This window comes from Panthera pardus, unplaced genomic scaffold (assembly GCF_024362965.1).
Source record: "Panthera pardus isolate Hobbes unplaced genomic scaffold, ASM2436296v1 HiC_scaffold_3, whole genome shotgun sequence".
In the NCBI taxonomy this organism is placed as follows: Eukaryota; Metazoa; Chordata; class Mammalia; order Carnivora; family Felidae; genus Panthera; species Panthera pardus.
In genome coordinates, this window is record NW_026526876.1 from 30,292,477 (window position 1) to 30,311,390 (window position 18,914).

An 18,914-nucleotide genomic window follows, 5' to 3' on the forward strand; every position below is an offset into this window, starting at 1 on the left:
GCTTTGCTCTGAGGACCTCACGTCCCTACTTCTCCGACTGCCCTTGTCAACGCCTGACTCGATGCCGAAGCCCGCCCCCCTACCCACAACTGTGCTTCCTCGTCCCCGATCTGCGGCAGTGCCTCTGACTACCCTTAGCCTTTTTGTCCGGGCCTCTTCTCCCGTCGCCCTCCTCTTCTGTCTCCATCACCACCGGCAGGGCGCGCGCCGGGGCAGCCCTGGCCGGCAGGAGGGGGCGGGTCCTGCGACCGGAAGCCGGTAGCCGGAAGCCGGAAGGGGGGCTGTGAGGACGTGTTCCAAGGAAGCCAGGGCCGGACCCGGCGGGGCCGGCGACATGGAGCCGCTGTACCAGCAAACGCACAAGTGAGGGCCGCGTCGGGGCACGGGCGGGGGCGCAGCCAGGCTGGGTGAGGCCGGCTCCCCTGGCTGGGGCCTCGGGCGCCCGCCAGTGTGGAGGCCGAGTCCTTCCGCCGGGGCGCTGCCGGGGGCGGCTCGGAAGTTCTGTCTCTGGCGGGATGCCCAAGTCGGCGGCGGTTGGAGGGTCCGGCCTGATGCGTGGGGACGTTGGGCCGGACGGCTCATGAGATCTTCGAGGCCGCGACTACCTGCTAAGTAGACTAGGTGAAGGGAAAGTCACACTTACAGATAATTGTTTGTCTAGCACCTGCCACCTCACTGCTCTGGGTTGGTAGAGATGGTGGGAGTCAGGGCCCCTACACATAGTTTACTATTCACTTGGAGAGCCCAGGGACGTCCGAAAAAAATCTAAGGTGTGGCAGGATTGGATGGAGTGCAAATGAACAATACAAACGGAATCTTCTTTAGCAGTTTAGAAAGATCCATCATTGAGCTAAGGTCGTCAGAATAAGTTTCATTGTAACTCACAGCTCCTAAATGACGTCGGCCCCTACTCTTGATTGACACTAATCTGTTGTTGCTGCTACACTTTTTTCCCTTTTCTTTTGATTTGGTTTATACTAGAGACCATAATGATAAAGTGTTTGGTTTGAGTGCAAATATAAAACCTACTTTGTAACAGTATTAAAACGACAGAATTTGCTCTTACCCTGGGAGCCCTATTCTCATATAAAAATTATAAGAAGGGACGGGTCGCCTGTGTGGCTCAGTCGGTTGGACATCTGACTCTTGATCTCAGCTCACGGCTTGATCTCTGGGTGGTGAGTTCAAGCCCTGCGTTAAGCTCCAAGCTGGGCGTGGAGCCTACTTTAGAAAAAAATTTTTATATCTATATATATGATGGAACTTAAATAATCAGACCTGTGAGTCCATTGGAAAAGGAATGAAATAGAATTATTTTTGTATTACTAAGAAAGGACAGATCTTTTAGTCTGTCTTTCCCCTGAAGTATTGAACCAGCCCTGGGAGTTCTGGTTCTAGACTTCTTTTTCTGATCTATAAAATGTTAGTTTGGAGCTCATTAAACTTTGAGGCTCCTTTCAGCTTCATGATACTGGTGATTGAGTGTCTTAAAAGGAAACACACAATCCTGCGCGCGTCAGCAATTAACTTTTGCAGTTGCAGAAATTAATGATTGAGGCTGAATTGACACAACAGTAACTGAGCATATTAATTTTACTGGAACTTTGAACCCAGTTTGTGGTTATCTCTTGCCATGTCCCTGACAGTACATTGGAATGAAATCAGTACTTGAAAGTTCTGTATCTTGAAAACTCCTTAACTGCCTGAGCAATGAGTGGGGGAGGGACGGGAGGTGAAAATCAGAATAAACATTTTATGCTTAAATAATACTGCATTAGGATGAACTTTATAGACGAATAAGTGGCCAGGCTTCTATTTTTGATATTCAAGTGGTTGTAGAGGTGTCTATATTTGTCCCCTATATAGCCTAGGATCACTTAGTGCCCTGGACCTTATTATCTCTAGAGATTCTTTTCGTTTTTAATTTTTTAAAAAATATTTATTTATTTTTGAGAATTAGAGTGTGAGTGGGGGAGGGGGAGAGAGAGAGAGGGAGCTACAGAATCCGAAGCAGGCTCTAGGCTCCAAGCTGTCAGCACAGAGCCCAAAGTGGGGCTCGAACCCACGAATCGTGAGATCATGACCTGAGCTGAAGCCGGACACTTAGCCGACTAAGCCACCTAGGTCCCTCTATCCCTAGAGCTTCCGATTCAGTAGGTCTGGAGCACAAGAAGCTGTATTTTTAACAAGCTCTCCAAGTGATTTTGGTGAGCAGCTGGGTGTGAAAACTGTTACCTTATCTGAAGACCAGTTTTTCCTTTTTTCGATTTTGCCTTCTGGTGAGAGGCTAGATGTAGAAGCGGCAAGGTGGGTGAGGTGAAAATGACCAGATGGTTCCCGCTACTTTTAAGTAAAGCAAAAACAACCACAAATGTTTGTATGATGCCGTAAAGGTTACACAGCAATTTCATATTGCATTTGGATCTATGAGCCTTTAAATAATTGTGATTATTTATTCATGTGTGTACCCTGTTTTACCGGAGACTGAGGCACCAAGCAAGGAGTTAAATGGCTTGTTCCTGGTTCCTCAGCCAGTCCGTAGTGGGACCAGAACTTGCAACCAGTATCTTTTCACTCTAAAACTGTTCCCTGCTCATAGGGGTCAGAGGCAGCATGGATACAAAATGGGTGTATATGAAGGGATGAGAGTAGTTCCATGGACTTTTAAAAAGCAATTTCATTTCTACAGACTGGATTTGTTTGTTTGTTTGTTTGTTTTTAGTCAGCAACAGTGACCTTGTTTTCTTACTATTCGGTCTCTCTGCTTGGTGATGTTATTACCTAAGCCGACCACGGACCCCATGCTGGACAGGGCTAAGACTTCTGGTTTCTAGTGTCCACCTCCCACCCCCCCCCCACCCCCGCCCCAAGTCCTGCCTGTGCATCACCTGCTCCTTATTGGCTTCAAGTGTGTTGTCTGAATTCCCAGTTCGGTTTAAAACAGACTTGCCACATAGTAGTCCCCCCTATGCCATGCCTACTTGCTTTGTTGTTTTGCATTTGATTTCCTCCCAGGCATGAAATGCAGAGATTGGAATCATTTTCTTGGCCGTATCTCTTCTAGTTCATTCAAAGCATTCAGAGCTTAGGTGGGAGAAGTCAGTATTGTTTCCCTGCAACTTTAAAGTTTATCCATTTTGGCTTAGAAAACGGTTTTTAACAGTCTCTAATGCTTTGGCTCTCTCCCACTCTAACCTCTTTTTTTTTTTTTTTTTCCCTTCCCCTCCCCCATGGGTTTCTGTTATGTTTCTCAGGATCCACATAAGAGTGAAACCATATGGTGTATGGAAACCAATTTGACAATAAAAAAAAAAAAAATGCTAAAAAAAAAAAAAAAAAAAAAAAAAAAAAAAAAAAAAAAAAAAAGAAAACGGTATAAGCTACCGGAAGGGTGTTTATAGGATGAGTGTTGCCATCATCTCTCACCCTGTCCTCATAGACTTTAAAAATTAGAAGGGACTGGCAAAATCTTCCATTCCAACTCCCTGTAGTCAGGAAGACCCTTTATAAAACCCGAAGCAGTTCATGTACCCTGTGTTTAAACATGCAGGAGCTCTTTTTCTTCTTCCTTTTTTTCTTTTTTTCTTCTTTTTTTAAGTTTAGAGAGAGAAAGAACACGAGTTGGGGGGGGTGCAGAGAGAGGGAGAACCCCAAGCAGGCTCCCAGCTGTCAGCGCAGAGCCCGCCCGACACGGGGCTCGAACCCATGAACCATGAGATCATGACCTGAGCCTACCAAGAGTCGACGCTCAACTGACTGAGCCACCCAGGCGCCCCCCTTCTTCCTTTGCTTGAAGGGAGAGAGTTCATAATTATTCTGGGGTTTTTGTGGGGAGGGGCAGGTTGAGCTGAAAGCTGCCCTCCTGAATGGGGCTCTTGGTTCTGGCTCTCCCTTCAGGAGCCGCAGTGGAGAATGAGCCCATTCCTCTGCCTGTATGTCAGCTCTATGTATTTGAAAAGCATCAGCTGCCCCATTTTAATGGAGTTTTTTTTTTCTTTTTTCTTTTTTCTCTTTTCTTTTCTTTTCTTTTCTTTTCTTTTCTTTTCTTTTCTTTTCTTTTCTCAGAGGCTTATTATCACTAGCTCTTTTGACCATTCCTCTTCATGACTTGACTTCTAGACTCTTTCCCGGTCATCCTCTTCATCCATCTTCCGTCAGGGGAAGTCTTTAATAGGGGCCTTTAACAGACAGCTCCCAGGATGGAATGCCACTTGATATTGTACATTGGGGACTTTTTAAAAAATTCTTAAGTGGGGATGCTTTTCATCCCTGACAAATTTCATTTTACTATTTTAGCCTAAATGAAAATATTACTATTTGTTTTGTGGTACAGCATCCTAACCTAGGCTCATTATAGCACAGAGTCGTGTGCAAATGTCATCAACGTAAGTTGGTTTGTTAAAAAATCTTGAACAAAACGTAGAGCTGAAGGCAGTCCTGTGGTAGAATGCTGGAAATCTTTGCTAGCATCCCTTGGGTACCATTATTTAGCCTGCCATGAAGCCCTCGTCCTTAAAGTTTAAAGTATTTGTCAATCCATGGGAGAAATGTACTATCTCATTATTTTGACTTTGCATTCTTCCGATTACTAGTCAAGTGGAATAATATACAGATGTAGATATGGATATAGATATGTTTGGGTTTTCTTTTCTGTCATTCGCTCTTTGCCCATTTTACAAAAGTGCTTTGACTTTTCCTGTTGATTTGCAGCATTTTTTAATATATTCTAGACATTAGTCCTTTCTTATCTGCCGCGGGTATCTTCCAGTCTCTGCCTGTCTTTTTATTTTATTTTTTTAGAGCATCTTTGGTGTAGACAGGTTTTTTGTTTTAATGTAGTCAAATTGACAAGTCTTGTGGTTTGTGTGGTTTGGGGGACAGTATTGTTTTTTGCCTTGTTTAGGAAATTCTTCTTCAACCTGAAGTCATAGTATGCATTCCTGTATTTTCTCCAGAAAATTTTAAAGCCTTGCCTTTTACATTTGGGCTTTAAACCATCTTGCGTTTCTTTTTGTGTCTGGACTCTATTCTTTGCTCCTGGGTCAGGGTTAGGGTTTGTCTGTCTCTGCACTGCAATGATGTTGTTTTGTTTGGTTTTGTGTTGTTATTATGGCTTTGTCATAAGTCCTCATAGCAGGTGGATCAGGTTATCCCTCTCATACTTAATTCAGAGTTGTCTTGGATACTCTTTGCCCCCTGCCCCCCTCCCTTTTTTTCTTCTGTTCCTGTTCCTGTCAATACTGCTAATTTTCACATTTGCTCTATGAAGCTGCCATTGACAACTTACCTCACTGCCTACATGCAGGCCTTCGGTAAAATCCTAATTCTCTTCCCATCGGCGTCGCCGTGCAGTCCTCTTGCTGTCTCTGTGGTTACCCTGACCCAGATGTTGGTTAACTCAAGCTGTGTTCTTCCATCTACCTCCGTACCTCCACGTGCCCTCATTCTACACTATCAGGACCTATCTTACCGGAGGAGCAGTCTGGCCCCTCCATCTCTAGTGGTGATTTCTAGTTTCCTTTCAGGGCTGTGGGTCTTACCCAGGTGCGCTCAGACTCAGTAGAGCGCCGGCCTTGCTTCTGGTGCCGTGGGTCATGTTTAGAGTCCGCAGGAAAGCCCTGGAAAAGACAAGACAAAGTTGAAACCCAGTTTGGGCTTCTGGCTTGCATTGGTAAATTTGGGTTCACAGATTGTGGTGCTCATGGTGGAGGCTGGTTGCTGACCTTTCCCTCAAGGGTTGGAGGTGATATAGTTGCTCAGCAGACTGCTTTCCTGTGCCTCTGATGTGAGAGACCGGAAGCACCAGGAGCCCGTTGTTGGGGTAGCATAGGCAGTATTCCAGAACTGATCGCAGACGACTGCTAGGAAGGGCTCTGGGGGTGACCTTGGTCAAGCCCCGAGGAGCCTCCGGAGAGCACGCTAGGGCCCGCCATCTGAGACCACGCTGGGGAGCCAGGGTACGGTGTCGCATTTCCCAATGAGGTGGCACTCGCCTGGTATTGCCAGGGAAAGGCCTTTACCGGACGGGACATCCCCGTCTTTCAGGACCTTCCTCTGATAGTTTTCTCGCACTGATTGCCTCATCCCTTCTCCCCTCCGACCCCTACTCGCTTCCCGGCAGGCCCACCTGCTTGTAATCCACGTGACGTGCCTTTTTGCCGATCCTTTTCTTCACCTCTTCCCTCATCAGGTCAAGTTTCCGTCTTCAGAGTGCTCTTTAGAACTCACTTGACGCCACCGGGTTCCGCCAGCTTTTACTCTTTGATTTTCTTACGTTTGCTTGGCACCACGCCACTGCGCATAGCCCCTCGGCTTCCTTTTTGTTTACACTTACATGTAGTGATGTTCCCCTAAATCTTCTTGGGACTTGTCATGTCTCTCTGGCCTGTCATTCCTAATTACATTGTTTCTCAAGGACAAGGATTATATCTTTCTTGCCCTTTGACTCTCCCTAGTACAGACCAGCGCTCAGCACATCGGGTCAAAGAACAGAGAGTGGGATTGGCTGGGTCCGGATTGAGGTTTATCACTTGCTGTGTGACCTTGAACAAGTTACATAACCTTTCTGGGCTTCGGTTGTCTTATTTATAAAACGAAGATGATAATGGTCCTTTCCCCATAGGGTTATTGACTTTGCAGAATGTCTCCGATGTGGCAGGCACTTAGTAAGCGCCGCCTGTTAGTGTTCTTATTAATATTCATGGTAAAATATTAGAAACCAGGCCAAAACATGTGGCCTAAAGTGCCACTTAACAAAGTTTACAGTTCAGTGATGCTGTCGATTTAAATCAGTTACACGTTGGCATCAGAAAATTTGTCTTTCCTGACCGAAGCACTGTTGATGACTCCTGTCTCACTCATTTCCTCTCTCTTCCTTTGATAGGCAGGTCCACGAGATCCAGTCTCACATGGGACGCCTGGAGACAGCGGACAAGCAGTCTCTGCACTGTGAGTAATTAACTATGGAGACCAGAGTCCTTTCTCTTGATGACACGATGCTAATGGGCTGGGTTTCCTGACCGCCTTGCTGCCTCAGGGGCTTAATGATTCCATGCCGAAGGAGTTCTGTTGTTAGGGGTGGACAGAAAAACCCTCTGGCAAAGCCTCTGACTTCTCTCATTGCGCCCCGTGGAATCCCACAGGCCTTATCCCCCATTACCCCTCAACTCACCCTGACAGGGCCCTATGGGAATGGACCTCCTCTCCTCTGTCTTAATCTAATTACCGAGCCCTGGGAGGAATGTACTCCGTACAAATTCAGAGATGTTTAACTGGAATTGGTCATTTCTTCTGAGCTGAGAACTGTGGCTTTTTAGGAGGATTATTCAGAAACGAATAGCAATATTAATTAGTGTAGTTCCCACACTGTGGTTTCATTTGAGAAGAGTGCTGCTTTTTGTTTTACAGTTTTCTGTTGGCCAGGAAAGGTCCTTTCTCTGAGCTGGCCACAACAGATGCCACTGGTTACCCACACGTTGCTGAAGCCACCAGTTCACCTCCCCACCTGGCTGTCGCTATGCCCTTTTCTGTTTGCTCATGCCTCCTTTTTGGAGCGTCAAAAGCATCTCTTTTCTGGGTTCTGTGCCCCACCCTGTTCTAATCTAGAGTGCATATGTTAGCTGCTGCAGGTTGGGCTAGGAGGGTGACATTGCTTCTTTACTGTCGTGTCTTTATTGGGCAAGAAGCAATCTGGGTACCTTTTTTGTTGTTGTTGTTAATGTTTGTTTGTTTGTTTATTTATTTATTTATTTATTTATTTATTTATTTATTTGAGAGAGAGAGCACACAAGCAGGGGAGGGGCAGAGAGAGAGGGAGAGAGAGAGAATCCCAAACAGGCCACTTGACGCCACAGCTGTCAGAGACCCTGGTGTGGGGCTCGATCCCACGAACTGTGAGACCACAACCTGTGCTGAAATCAGCAGTCGGGCACAGTCGGATGCCTAACCGACTGAGCCACCCAGACGCCCCCCTGGGTGCCCTTTTTGTACACGGTTTAGTTCCTATCCATCTGCTTTGTTTGCCTTCCCAGCAGTCTCACTGTCACATGATTAGAAATGGAAAAGAGGTCATGTTGACTGTTTATCAAGAGGGATAAGGAAAATGACTGTATTTATCATATCTTTACCTCTGTGGATTCTTTCCTGGGCCTTTCCTAGTGATATTCAGTCTATTTTGGGGATTCCAGCATCAGCCTGCCCGTCCTTATGGAAAGCCTCAAGGGAGCTCTTCTCTGTGTTTCACACACTAATCTTCCCCTTTGTGCTTTTTTTCTTTTAACCTCATTACTGTAGGGAATTCAATTGGCAGCCTTCTTACTAGATATTTATAACTCGTATCTGAGAATAATCTCAAAGGAAAAGAGACCTCATTCTGTTTCAGAAGATACTGCATTTTGCTTAAAATATTTTATTTGGACAACCCAAATATTCATTTTATTTTCTAAAGGCAGGAAATTTATTTCTACAGATTTATCTGTAGCTTTTTAAACAATTGGCATTGCTATGACATTAACAGCTACATGTATATATGCGTGTGTGTGTTTAGAACAACATTTACAGAATCAGTATCACTTGAATTTTTTTCCATTATTCAGTACGATACGCGTTTTTCTCCTTTTCGAATGGGTTTCTTTGAATTTATTGGATATGGAAAAAGACATGTTTATTGTATCATTCTAATTTAAGCTCACTGTCTCTTTTCCAGCAATTACTCTTTTTTCTCTTTTGTGCAGTAGTAGAAAACGAAATCCAAGCAAGCATTGACCAGATATTCAGCCATCTAGAACGTCTGGAGATTCTGTCCAGCAAGGAGCCCCCGAACAAAAGACAGAATGCCAAACTGTGAGTGTTGTGACGCCTCTTGTCCAGGGGAGGCTGTCAGATATTCTGAAAATCCATTTACACATTGAAAAACTGAGACTCTGTGAAGATGAAGTCCCCCTAAAGGGCACGGTTTCGTTTCAGTGATACTTCCTCAAAATAAAAAGCCTGTGAGGTTAGGGGCTCAGAAGCCTGTGTCTCCTCACATTGGGTCATTTTGAAATTTTGCCTCCAATACTGTTTTTCTGGCCAGACCCGTGGCCTTACTTGAAGCCTCCAGCAGCCAGGGAGGTGTGCACTGCCCTCTGGTTCCTGCTGCATTCTTGGATTGAGATGAAATCTTGCCCTTAATCACTTCAATCAGCCGATTTATAATGAAATACTGATCTAACATTTGATACTCCGCCATGAAATTCAAATGAAAACCCTCACCACCTCCAGCCCAGCCCCTGCTCCCAAAAGTTCTTATGAAACTTTGTTGTTGCTTTACTCGAAAGGTGCCCTTGGGCTCCTTCTTGAAAAGCGATATAATCCATGGAAGGTCAGGGAGAGGTCCTTGAGCCTGCTTCCTGTCACCTGTTCCCTGTCATGCATCCAGAATCAGAGACCAGCAGATGCTTAAGTAAAGCTGTTGGAATCTCGTGTGCTACAACCGTACTTTAACCACAGGCCGCTTCTTTATTTTCAACATCAGTGATCAAAATCAGATCATTTTGGTGGGGACAGCATGCAGTGGTGTAGGGAGAAGTAAGGAAGCATCTTTCTTGAATACGAAGGCTGGCCGCTCAAAATGTGCGGCCCTGGGTTTCTGGAATGTAATCTCTGTCTCCATCAATTCCAGTCGTGTTGACCAGTTAAAGTATGATGTCCAGCACCTGCAGACTGCTCTCAGAAACTTCCAGCATCGGCGATACGCAAGGGAGCAGCAGGAGAGACAGCGAGAGGAACTTCTGTCTCGAACCTTCACCACTAACGTAAGCCAGGCTCCTGGTTGGGGGGGCGGGAGGGGGTGGGGGGGGCAGTGTCTACAGGCACTCGGCAGCTTGTCGCCACTGAAACTCGGGTCCTGGAACTTCATCTTTGTCGGGGGTGTCCGAAGCCGATCGACTGGAAGTAACAGTGGGCTTTGTGCCTTGCCACAGACACTAGACCTAGACAGGGAACCTCCTTCTCTAACACGAAAACCCGAAGTGGAAGCAGTTAAATTGAAGGAGTGGGCAGGGGTGAAAATGACCTGGTTTGACTGAGAGGTGGAAGTTCACATGGTGGAAATGGTTTCTGATCAGATAGAGACAGATGATGAGAACTGAAACCATTTGTCATGAGGGGCAGCATTTCAAAGCTGCCTGCAGGCACTTGCCATCGTGCTGTGTATGTGTGTGGTTCCCGTGTCAGATGCCTTAAAATGTTTTTGCCCCAAATCTGAGCAGCAATTTGGAGGACTTTGTTAACAGGTCTTTTGTTTTGGATGGATTGCTTGACTTGAGCCTGTTCGAAAGTGGCCTGGTTGGTTTGCATGTTTGATTTTTGGGAGACCCTTGCCCCTGCCCCTCGGTCTTAGTAGGATCCATTCCTGCACATGGCTGTTGATGGCTAGAGGACACACTGGCCTTTTTCAGGGCCCTTATAATGTATTTCCACCAAGTGAAGTGGGTTTTGGGTTTTTTTGTTTTGTTTTAACAGAGAGGTTCATTTTCTCAAGAGGTCTTAGCTCTCTAAGCCTGCCATCAGAATTCAAATCAGCCCACGTTTCACAGATGCTTAAGTCTCTCTGCTGTGTCCACACTTGCAGCAAATTTCCCTGAGTGTTTCAGAATGTGCCTGTGTAGTTTCTGCTTCTCTAGAGTAAGCAGTCAAGTAACACTGATTAACAATTCAGAAGTGTGAGGAGGACGTGTTGGAGGCATAGTGGTAGGCACAGCTGTCTTCCTTCCTTCCTTCCTTCCTTCCTTCCTTCCTTCCTTCCTTCCTTCCTTTTGGTAGTTTCAAGTTTTTATAGCTGCCTTTCAAAAGCGTAATGAACTCTACAACACGCCAGAAGGTGTGTGGGCTTTTGATCGCTATGGCATTGGGTACTCAAACCTCTTTTAGGTCAGGGACGATCGCTCAGAATTCTTTTGTTTGCATATCAGCTCGGTGCGGTGCTCTGCACGCAGTGCCCCTTAATCAAAGTTGACTTTGCCAGATGAACTTCTTGCCGGTCACTCTGTGAGCTGGAACTATGATATGTTTTTCTGAGTGATAATGCCCAATTAGGTCTACCCTTTCAGGCGGAAGGGTAAGAACGATTTGTGTACAGAAGGCACTCAATAAACGCTTGTCGAATGAAGAGAAGCCTCTCTTTGATTCATTCAAACACTGGAGTCTTGTGACCCACTGAGCATTAGCTGTATGCAGAACATTGTTTAAGATGCTGAGAGTAAAGCTTGTGAAAAAGTGAAAAGCTGTGGTCCCTGCCTGCTTCTCGAAACGCTCCTGTGTTAGCAGGGGGCACTGAGAGCAGGTGCATGAAAAGTGATTCTGAACGTATGCAGCAAGGAAGAGGTGGTTGAACCTCTTCGTGGTGATTGAAAGAGGGGAGAATGACCCTGCATGGCAGAAGAATGTGCGATCGTCAGGAGGCAGGAAAGAAGGGAACTACGGCCAGTCCTGACTGCCTTCTGTATCCAGTCCGCTTCTGGTGTAAACTTAGAGCCCTGAGACCAGTCTCAGTGTTTCTTCCCACAGGATGGTTAAGAGGGCCGGCTCTGCACTCAGTAGTGAGATACAGGCCCTGCTGCACTGAACAGCTCTGTGTGATCTTAGACTTCTCTGAGCTTCAGTTTCTTCACCTCTAAAATGGGGATAGCACAGTAACTGTGTTATAACGTTAGGATGAGGATTAAGTGAGCTTAGGGTAATGAGCATCAGGGTGGAAAGTACTTGATCGGTGTCAGTTTTTTTCTTCCTTCATTTCTTTACAGCCCTTTCTGGACCGCTGAGGAGAATTGTCCCATCCCGACTACCCATTTGGCCTTCGTCTCCTTTGTCCTTAGTCAGACTCCGTCTAACTGCAGCGACAGCTGTAGATAAAACAGCTGCAGAACAAAAGCAAACCTGTAATACTGTGTTAAGGGAAAGCCAAGGAAAGGAACATTTGGAACAAGCTAAGTTAATAGGGGAGTAGTCAGAGAAAGCCTTCAGGAGAAGCCCAGCAAGACCTTGCAGGACTGATGTTCCTTCTTAAGTGGTGGTCATGGTGGAGAGGCAGGAATTCACAGGCCGTGTGTATCTGGCTGTCTCTCTGGCTTGGCCTTGGCCGACAGGCGGAGCAGTCAGACCCGCTGGGACCCCAGGAGCTGACCAGGCGGCAGAGCTAATCCTGTGCCTGCGTCTCTTTCACAGGACTCTGACACGACCATCCCAATGGATAGCTCGCTGCATTTCAACTCCTCCCTCCAGAAAATTCACCATGGCATGGATGACCTCATCGGAGGCGGGCACAGTATTCTGGACGGACTGAGGGCCCAGAGACTGACCTTGAAGGTGGGGGCTTTTCTGGGGGACAGGGAGGAGGCCCTTCGTTCTGGCCTCATCCACCAGTTGGGTACCCGCGTTGACGTCTTGGTTACGTATCCTCGCGTTTTGTTATTTTGGTGGTGAGACAGAGCCCTGAGTCTGGGGTCCTTTCTCTTGGAGCTGAAGTATGAGGAGTCCACAAGTGACCACCTTCCCTTCGCTCACAGCTGCTTCTTGTGCTTGCAACGAACCATAATTTGTCATCACTTGGTATCTGGGTCTTTTTCCGTTTACTGAACTTACCATGAAAGTGGCTGCTACGATAGGCACCACTAAGACCAAGAAATCCCACAACTGCCGAAATTACAGAACGCACGATTCTGAGAAGGCACACGTGGCCACACGCGGCCCCTCGCCCTCACGTGGTTTCCCGGAGAGCCCCTCCTGCCGACCACCTGATAACCGAGACCTTTTGTGCTCCTGTAACTGAGCCCCTGTGGGTGGGGCCGGAGGGCTGCCTGGGCTGACTAGCCGCAGACGCAGAAGGGCTTCTAGAGCATCTGGGCTGGCCCGCAGCAGCTGCCCTGTCTGTAGTCCCAGGTATTCCTAGAAGCCCCGCCCCACTGGCCGAGGCTCAAACCCCCTGGGAGTGGTTTACAGAAACATTACACAGATTCTGATGTCAGTCATGATGTTTCAGCCTCAGCCCTTTTCCTGTATCAGCTCTAATGGATAATGGGGTGTGGGCTGTGCCTATTATCAGGGTGTGGTCCCCTGTGAACGCAGCGCTCCCAGCCACCGAGCTGTGAGAAACAGTCACTCGGAAGTGTGAGATTTATCTTAGTTTTTGTTGGACCGCGTTGAGCCCGTCAGCCCCGCGGGACTTCAGTACATTGCTGCACAGCCCCTGCCGTCGTCACCAGGGAGAAGGTCAGGCAGCCCGCAAGTGACCCTCACGCCCTGCTGCCGGCCGTGGTGCTTCTGGTGGTCTGGAAGTGTGTCTCCAACGGCTTCGTGGGTGCCCCTCTTTCGGAACGGCCACCTGCTGTAATCTGAACTGATACGTGATGATTAATCTGCCCTTTCTTTAGAAAATTGCCCATATCTCGGGAAAACAGTAAAACCCTTTTAGGACAAACCTCCCCGTGTCGCACTGACGTCGACCCGGTGGGGGGTTAGAGCTTACTGCGAAAGCGAATGTTTGCTTCCTATCAAAGTCTGATATCACTGAGGAGTCTCAGCGGCATCTGCCCCTGTGCTGTCCCCAGAAGGACGCGCAGGGCAGCCCAGTGAGGCGGTTGGGGTCGGAACGTGAGGTTTCTAATTCAGTTTCCTCTGTACACCCGCTGCTACCTACCCGCCTTTTGGTCTTGATTCTCTCCATCCTCCTCCCACCCCACTCCTGCCTAAACCATTAAAAGGAGTGAAGTTGCTGGGCCGTGGCTGGGGGAAATTTGTGGCTGGAAAGGAATACATTTTTTGAAATTTATGTTAATTTTCAGGTGATTTTAGAAGCTGGGTACTTGTATTACATGTAGGGATGAAATAATCTGCCTTCAGAGCTAAGCAGAATCTTTTTTTTTTTTTTTTAGAGTTTACTTATAATTTACTTAGGGTGTGCATGCAAGTAAGGGAGGAGCAGAGAGAGACAGACTCCCAAGCAGACCCCGAGGTGTCAGCGCAGAGCCCAGTGTGGGGCTCGATCCCACAAACCGTGAGATCATGACCTGAGCCGAGATCACGAGGCGGACGCTTAACTGATTGAGCCACCCAGGCACCCCAGAGCTAACCAGAATCTTTAGCAAGAGCCTAAATTTCACCATCACTGTCGTTGCAAAAACATGTCTCTGGCCTCCGCTGGCAACGGTAAAGTTTGACCTGAAAGATCTCTTCTGGGGAGGCTTGTTCGTCACTGGGCTGAACCCAGGGTTCGAGCGCCTGTCCGTGATGCCTCATGCTGGCTTCACTTCTGCCTCTTCTGTCTTGCTCGTTAATGTGTTGTTCATTTAAAAACTGAATGTGGGGCATTAGGTTAGATGCCGTCCATCCAGATGGGCCACGTGTGTGGAAGCGAGTTGGGGTCTGCCCAGCATCTGTTTATACTTGCCACTTCGTGAGCAGTCAAGTGTTCTTAAGAACAAAAATTGGAAAGCAGATAGGAAGGGCAGGCTGAGTGCTGTGGGCTGTTGATTTAGGAATAAAATACTCTTTTGGTCTTGATGGCACGTATTCAAGGGGTCATTGTGTTGGTGACGGTCATTCCACGTCACCCGCTTCAGACCCTCTCGCGAACATGGACATTGACCCACACGTTAGACGCAGCAGAATCCCACTGTGTCCCACACAGTGAACGGGCCGATAGCCAGGATTTTGGGGTCAGGGAGCAGAGGAAAAGTTTTCTGAGGTTTCCTTTTTTAAAAATATGTAAAACATTCTCATTTTAAAATTTTCTCTTGAGGTGTAACGTACATACAGTAGGCGTACGGATCGAATTCGTGTGGGTCATTGAATTTTGACAGATGCATATACCTTTGTGACTCACACTGCTGTCAAGACGTAGACCGTCCTCATTACCCCCGGACAATCCCTCATGCTTTCCCAGCCAGCCTGCCTGCCTGCCTGCCTTCCAGGCAACCACCGTTCTGATTTATCTCACTGTAAAGTAGCTTTGCCTGTTAGTGGACTTCATATAAATGTATTACCAAGAGCGGCTTCTTCCTCTCAGGAATGTTTTCCAGGCTCATTCATACTGTTCCAAGTTGGTAATTAGGTCCTTTTTATTGCCAAGTAGTATATCCCATTGTACAGATACACTATAAGTGGTCTATCCATTCTCTGGTGGATGTACACCTGGGTTGTTTCATTCTCCTGTGTTTTCCTTTCGAAGCTTTATGTTTAATTCTGTGATCCATCTCAAATTAATTTTTGTGTATGATATGAACTGAGGATCTTCTTACAGACATCTGTGTGGTACATACGAGACATGTATGTATATATGTCCACGATATATATATGTACTAGGGTCCATCATTCCTGCACATTTGTGGAAAAGGCTTTTCTTTCCTCCTTGCTTTGCTCCGGTACCTTGATCAAAAGTCATTTGACCACAGAGTGGATCTATTCCTGATTGATGCTGCTTATGCTTTTAGGTATGACCCAGAGACTGTCTCTAGGAGAAGTCCCATTCCTTGGCAAAAGGAGCTGACCTTTGTGTTTCCTTCTTTTCTCGTCCGCTCCAGGGGACTCAGAAGAAGATCCTTGACATTGCCAACATGCTGGGCTTGTCCAACACCGTGATGCGGCTCACTGAGAAGCGGGCTTTCCAGGACAAGTACTTCATGATCGGTGGCATGCTTCTCACCTGTGTGGTCATGTTCCTCGTGGTGCAGTACCTGACATGAGCTAGCCCCGCCCCGCGGCTGAGCGTCGTTCCCACCGTGCGAGAGTCTGTGTGAGTGTGTGTGCGTGAAAGAGAGGGGGGGCCCGGAGGCTGCCTTATTAAATGTATGCCCTTCTTAACTGTGAAGACCACTGGGAGTCATCGTGATCTGTAACGTAGCGGGAGTTTCAGACCTGCTCTGTTTCCTGTAACACCTTGGAGGGGAAGCGAATGCTACCAAGATGCATGGTCCTAAGGAAATGAGAGTATCTCCTCTCTCGCTCTCGCCCTCGCTCTCTCTCGCCCTCGCTCTCTCTCGCCCTCTCTCGCCCTCACTAGGGGTGGAAGTGATGTAAGGGTAAGGGGTGAAGAAAGAAGAGGGAGGGAAAGAATCATTTTGCTGTTCTTGTCCACGTAGCTGATGCTCGCCCAGGGAAGGCTTTCAATAGCGAGCCTTGCACATAGGACCGTTCACTTTGGCATCATTTGGCCTCTCTGGCTCCTCGCGGATAACCCAGCGCAGAAGCCAAAAGGAGGGGAAAGAGGCCTGCTTTCCTGCGTCATTATAACAGATGGATTTCCATGCTCTTGTGCCCCCTCCCCCCAGTGACATGCAGATGACTAATTGCTGGTACTTGTCACCCTTCCCTGGAAGCCACTACCTAGAGGAAGCAGAGGCACCGATGCCACTGCAGACAGCGAGTAAGATTTTCCACATTAGGACCGTTGGGTGTTTCTCCTTCTAAAGCGAGGCCAGTGTTACTCCCTGAGACTGTTCAGTCTTGAGGCTGAAGACCCCCATCACTGATTTTTTTCCCAGTGGTGAACAGAATGATTGGCTTCTGTGGTTCTAGGACTGGCCTGGCATCCTGCCCGGGCTCTGGTGGGCCTTTGGCCCGGAGAACGTTGCCATGATGTATCCATTACAGCATCTCCTCTAGTTTTGGTGTCTGAGTCTTTGCTCTCTTTCCTCCCCTGAAATCCATTAGCAGTTGCCAGCCAAGCCCCCGTTCCACCAAGCCGGTGTGGGCTGACACCACCCTGGAGACGTCCCGGGTGTTCTGAGAGTCTCTGATCTCAGGGACCAGGGACTTTTCCCTTCTCTGACCAACCCCAGATTAAGGCTGTACCAGTACCTGGTGTGTTGTGGAATTTATCGTAAAGCCAGCCTCTCTGTTGCGATCGAGCGCTGCGAATCCTAGAAAGACTTGGTTAGCATGTGTTTTCATCTGTCACAGGCCCTACAGCCGTAGGCTCAGTGGCCTTATGGCAAGACAAAACAATCTCAGAATTTCCCAGAAGAACTGGAAACCTGGTCAGTATTAACTCCACCTGTGATCGTCGTGCTCCGCCTACTTCGTGTGTTTATTTTTTGTCACTTGGACTGTCTTCGGTCTTCTTTCCCTTTTCTGTGTGTCCCATCCCACCTCCCTTAGTTACTTCCCACCTGTTGCTGGAGCAATATTGGTCTTTTCTGGCATACCTTCTGGTGAACGTTTCTTAATGGTCGCAGATCTTTTAACGGGAGTTTCCTGGGTGCCGATTTCACACTTGGTGGGCTTTCTGTCGCTGCTTCCCCTCTGGGCTGAACAGGGGCCGTGGCTTTCCAAGGAAGGGGGAATCTGTGACTCCATCATGAAAGGATTGAGGGCCTTGCCAGAGTGAGAACGGTGGACTGAAGGGTATACAGAGGGGTCAAGGTGTCTTCCGACCTAGGTCTGATTTTGGGGAGGTGAAATTTCCATCACCCCCAGCACCCCTGCCAGCGCAGGGATCTCTGCAGTCCATAAAAAGGGTTCCAAAAAAATGGATTTTTAAATTGCGCAGACCCGTTGTCCTATCCCCTGGGCATCTGAGGATCCTGCCAGAGATCGTATTTCAGAGGAAGGTGTGTATATATATATATATGTATATATATACGTATATATATACACACACACACACACACACACATACATATTTATGTATATATACATATATATGTATATATATAAATATAACGTGTATATATATAAATATATATATGTATATGTGTGTGTGTGTGTGTGTGTGTGTGTGTATATATATATATATATATATAATATACCTTCCTCTGAAAGTATATATATATATGGAGCAACTAAGCCATGTGGACCTGAACTCTAGGGGGCAGAAACTAGCACCCCGCCCTCCATTGGCTGATGTGATCTATCTATTTGTAGCGTATACCAGTGTATTTCCACACTTGTCTTTATAGCGATTGCTGGTCTTGATGAACCAGGAGAAGGCTTTCTATCCTGCTGTACCTTCAGAGCCATTCTCCCTGCTTTGTAATGAAAGTTATGCAGGCAATTTGTGGGTCTTTACCACTTGGGGCTAGGGAACAGCAGCCATTGTGTCTGGAGATGGCCTGAGCTGGCTTTCAGTGTCCTGTGAGAAACATACCTCGGCCTAACGGGGGTTCTACTGTTTCTACAACACCAACGCCCTCCCTCCCCCCACCCCCCCAGAGTGTAGGGAAGGGTTCCAGGCCAAGGAAAGAGCACCATCTAGTGGACCTGGGGTGAAGTCTTAGGTCATGCTGGTGCAAGAATCTCCGGTGCACAGCATCTGTGACCTTGTGCAGGATTTGGGTGCACCTGTTGCAGATGAAGACAGGTGGGTTGTCAAGGAACTTGGGAATATCTTCATTCCATGGAAGTTTCCTCCAGGTATGACCACCTTAAGAAAGACCAAACTCAAAAGACCCCAGTAAGTTGGGGAGTCTTGATTTTATAGGAGGCTTCACTGCTGGGTTTTTACCAGTCTTTTGCCCTAAATGAATTTAAGTGGGTGTGAATTGCAGATTTGGAGTTACACCCATTGTTTTGGAAACACACCAGTTAAATAAAGTTGAGAGTTATCTTATTTAGGAAATTATATTTTGTAACTAAAACAAATGTTTTTTTGTGTCCAGGCCAGAGCTTCTCAAACACTGCTCCATGGCCAGGGGCTAGGCTGGCTGCCTTAGAAGCAGCTGGGAAACTTTTTTAAAATTAGATTCCTGGGCCTATCCCAAACCTAATTTTTTATTTTTTATTTTTTTTTAACGTTTATTCATTTTTGAGAGCATGAGTGCGGGGGGCAGGGGGCAGAGAGAGAGAGGAGACCCAGAATCTGAAGCAGGCTCCAAGCTGTCAGCACAGAGCCCGACGCAGGGCTCGAACTCACAAACGGTGAGATCAGGACCTGAGCCGAA

General features: G+C 47.3%; 2 protein-coding genes across 6 annotated transcripts in view; both read left to right on the top strand.

Moving 5' to 3' along the window:
* The first annotated feature begins 232 nt into the window (after positions 1 to 232).
* GOSR2 (golgi SNAP receptor complex member 2) lies at positions 233 to 17,179 on the top strand. Of its 5 annotated transcripts, none has more exons than XM_019437479.2 (6): positions 233 to 363; positions 6,884 to 6,948; positions 8,733 to 8,841; positions 9,662 to 9,794; positions 12,205 to 12,345; positions 15,558 to 17,179. In XM_019437479.2, the coding sequence occupies exons 1-6, from the start codon at positions 335 to 337 to the stop codon at positions 15,717 to 15,719; spliced, it is 639 nt and encodes a 212-aa protein (XP_019293024.1). In that variant the 5' UTR covers positions 233 to 334; the 3' UTR covers positions 15,720 to 17,179. The 5 variants fall into 5 exon arrangements, with proteins under 5 accessions (XP_019293024.1, XP_019293025.1, XP_019293029.1 ...); XM_019437480.2 differs by having other exon boundaries at positions 8,736 to 8,841; XM_019437481.2 differs by lacking the exon at positions 233 to 363 and adding an exon at positions 492 to 621.
* LOC128774181 (lysozyme-like protein 6) overlaps positions 9,682 to 18,914 on the top strand; it is a 61,497-nt gene continuing 52,264 nt past the window's right edge. The window contains exon 1 of the mRNA XM_053892483.1: positions 9,682 to 9,794. The gene's annotated coding sequence lies outside the window, so the exon portion shown is untranslated. The remainder of the gene's footprint in view (positions 9,795 to 18,914) is intronic.

Coding starts and splice junctions, on each gene's coding strand:
- GOSR2 (XM_019437479.2), top strand. CDS start 335: ATGGAGCCGCTGTACCAGCAAACGCACAA. Junction 364..6,883: donor CTGTACCAGCAAACGCACAA/GTGAGGGCCGCG, acceptor TTCCTTTGATAG/GCAGGTCCACGAGATCCAGT. Junction 8,842..9,661: donor AAAAGACAGAATGCCAAACT/GTGAGTGTTGTG, acceptor CATCAATTCCAG/TCGTGTTGACCAGTTAAAGT.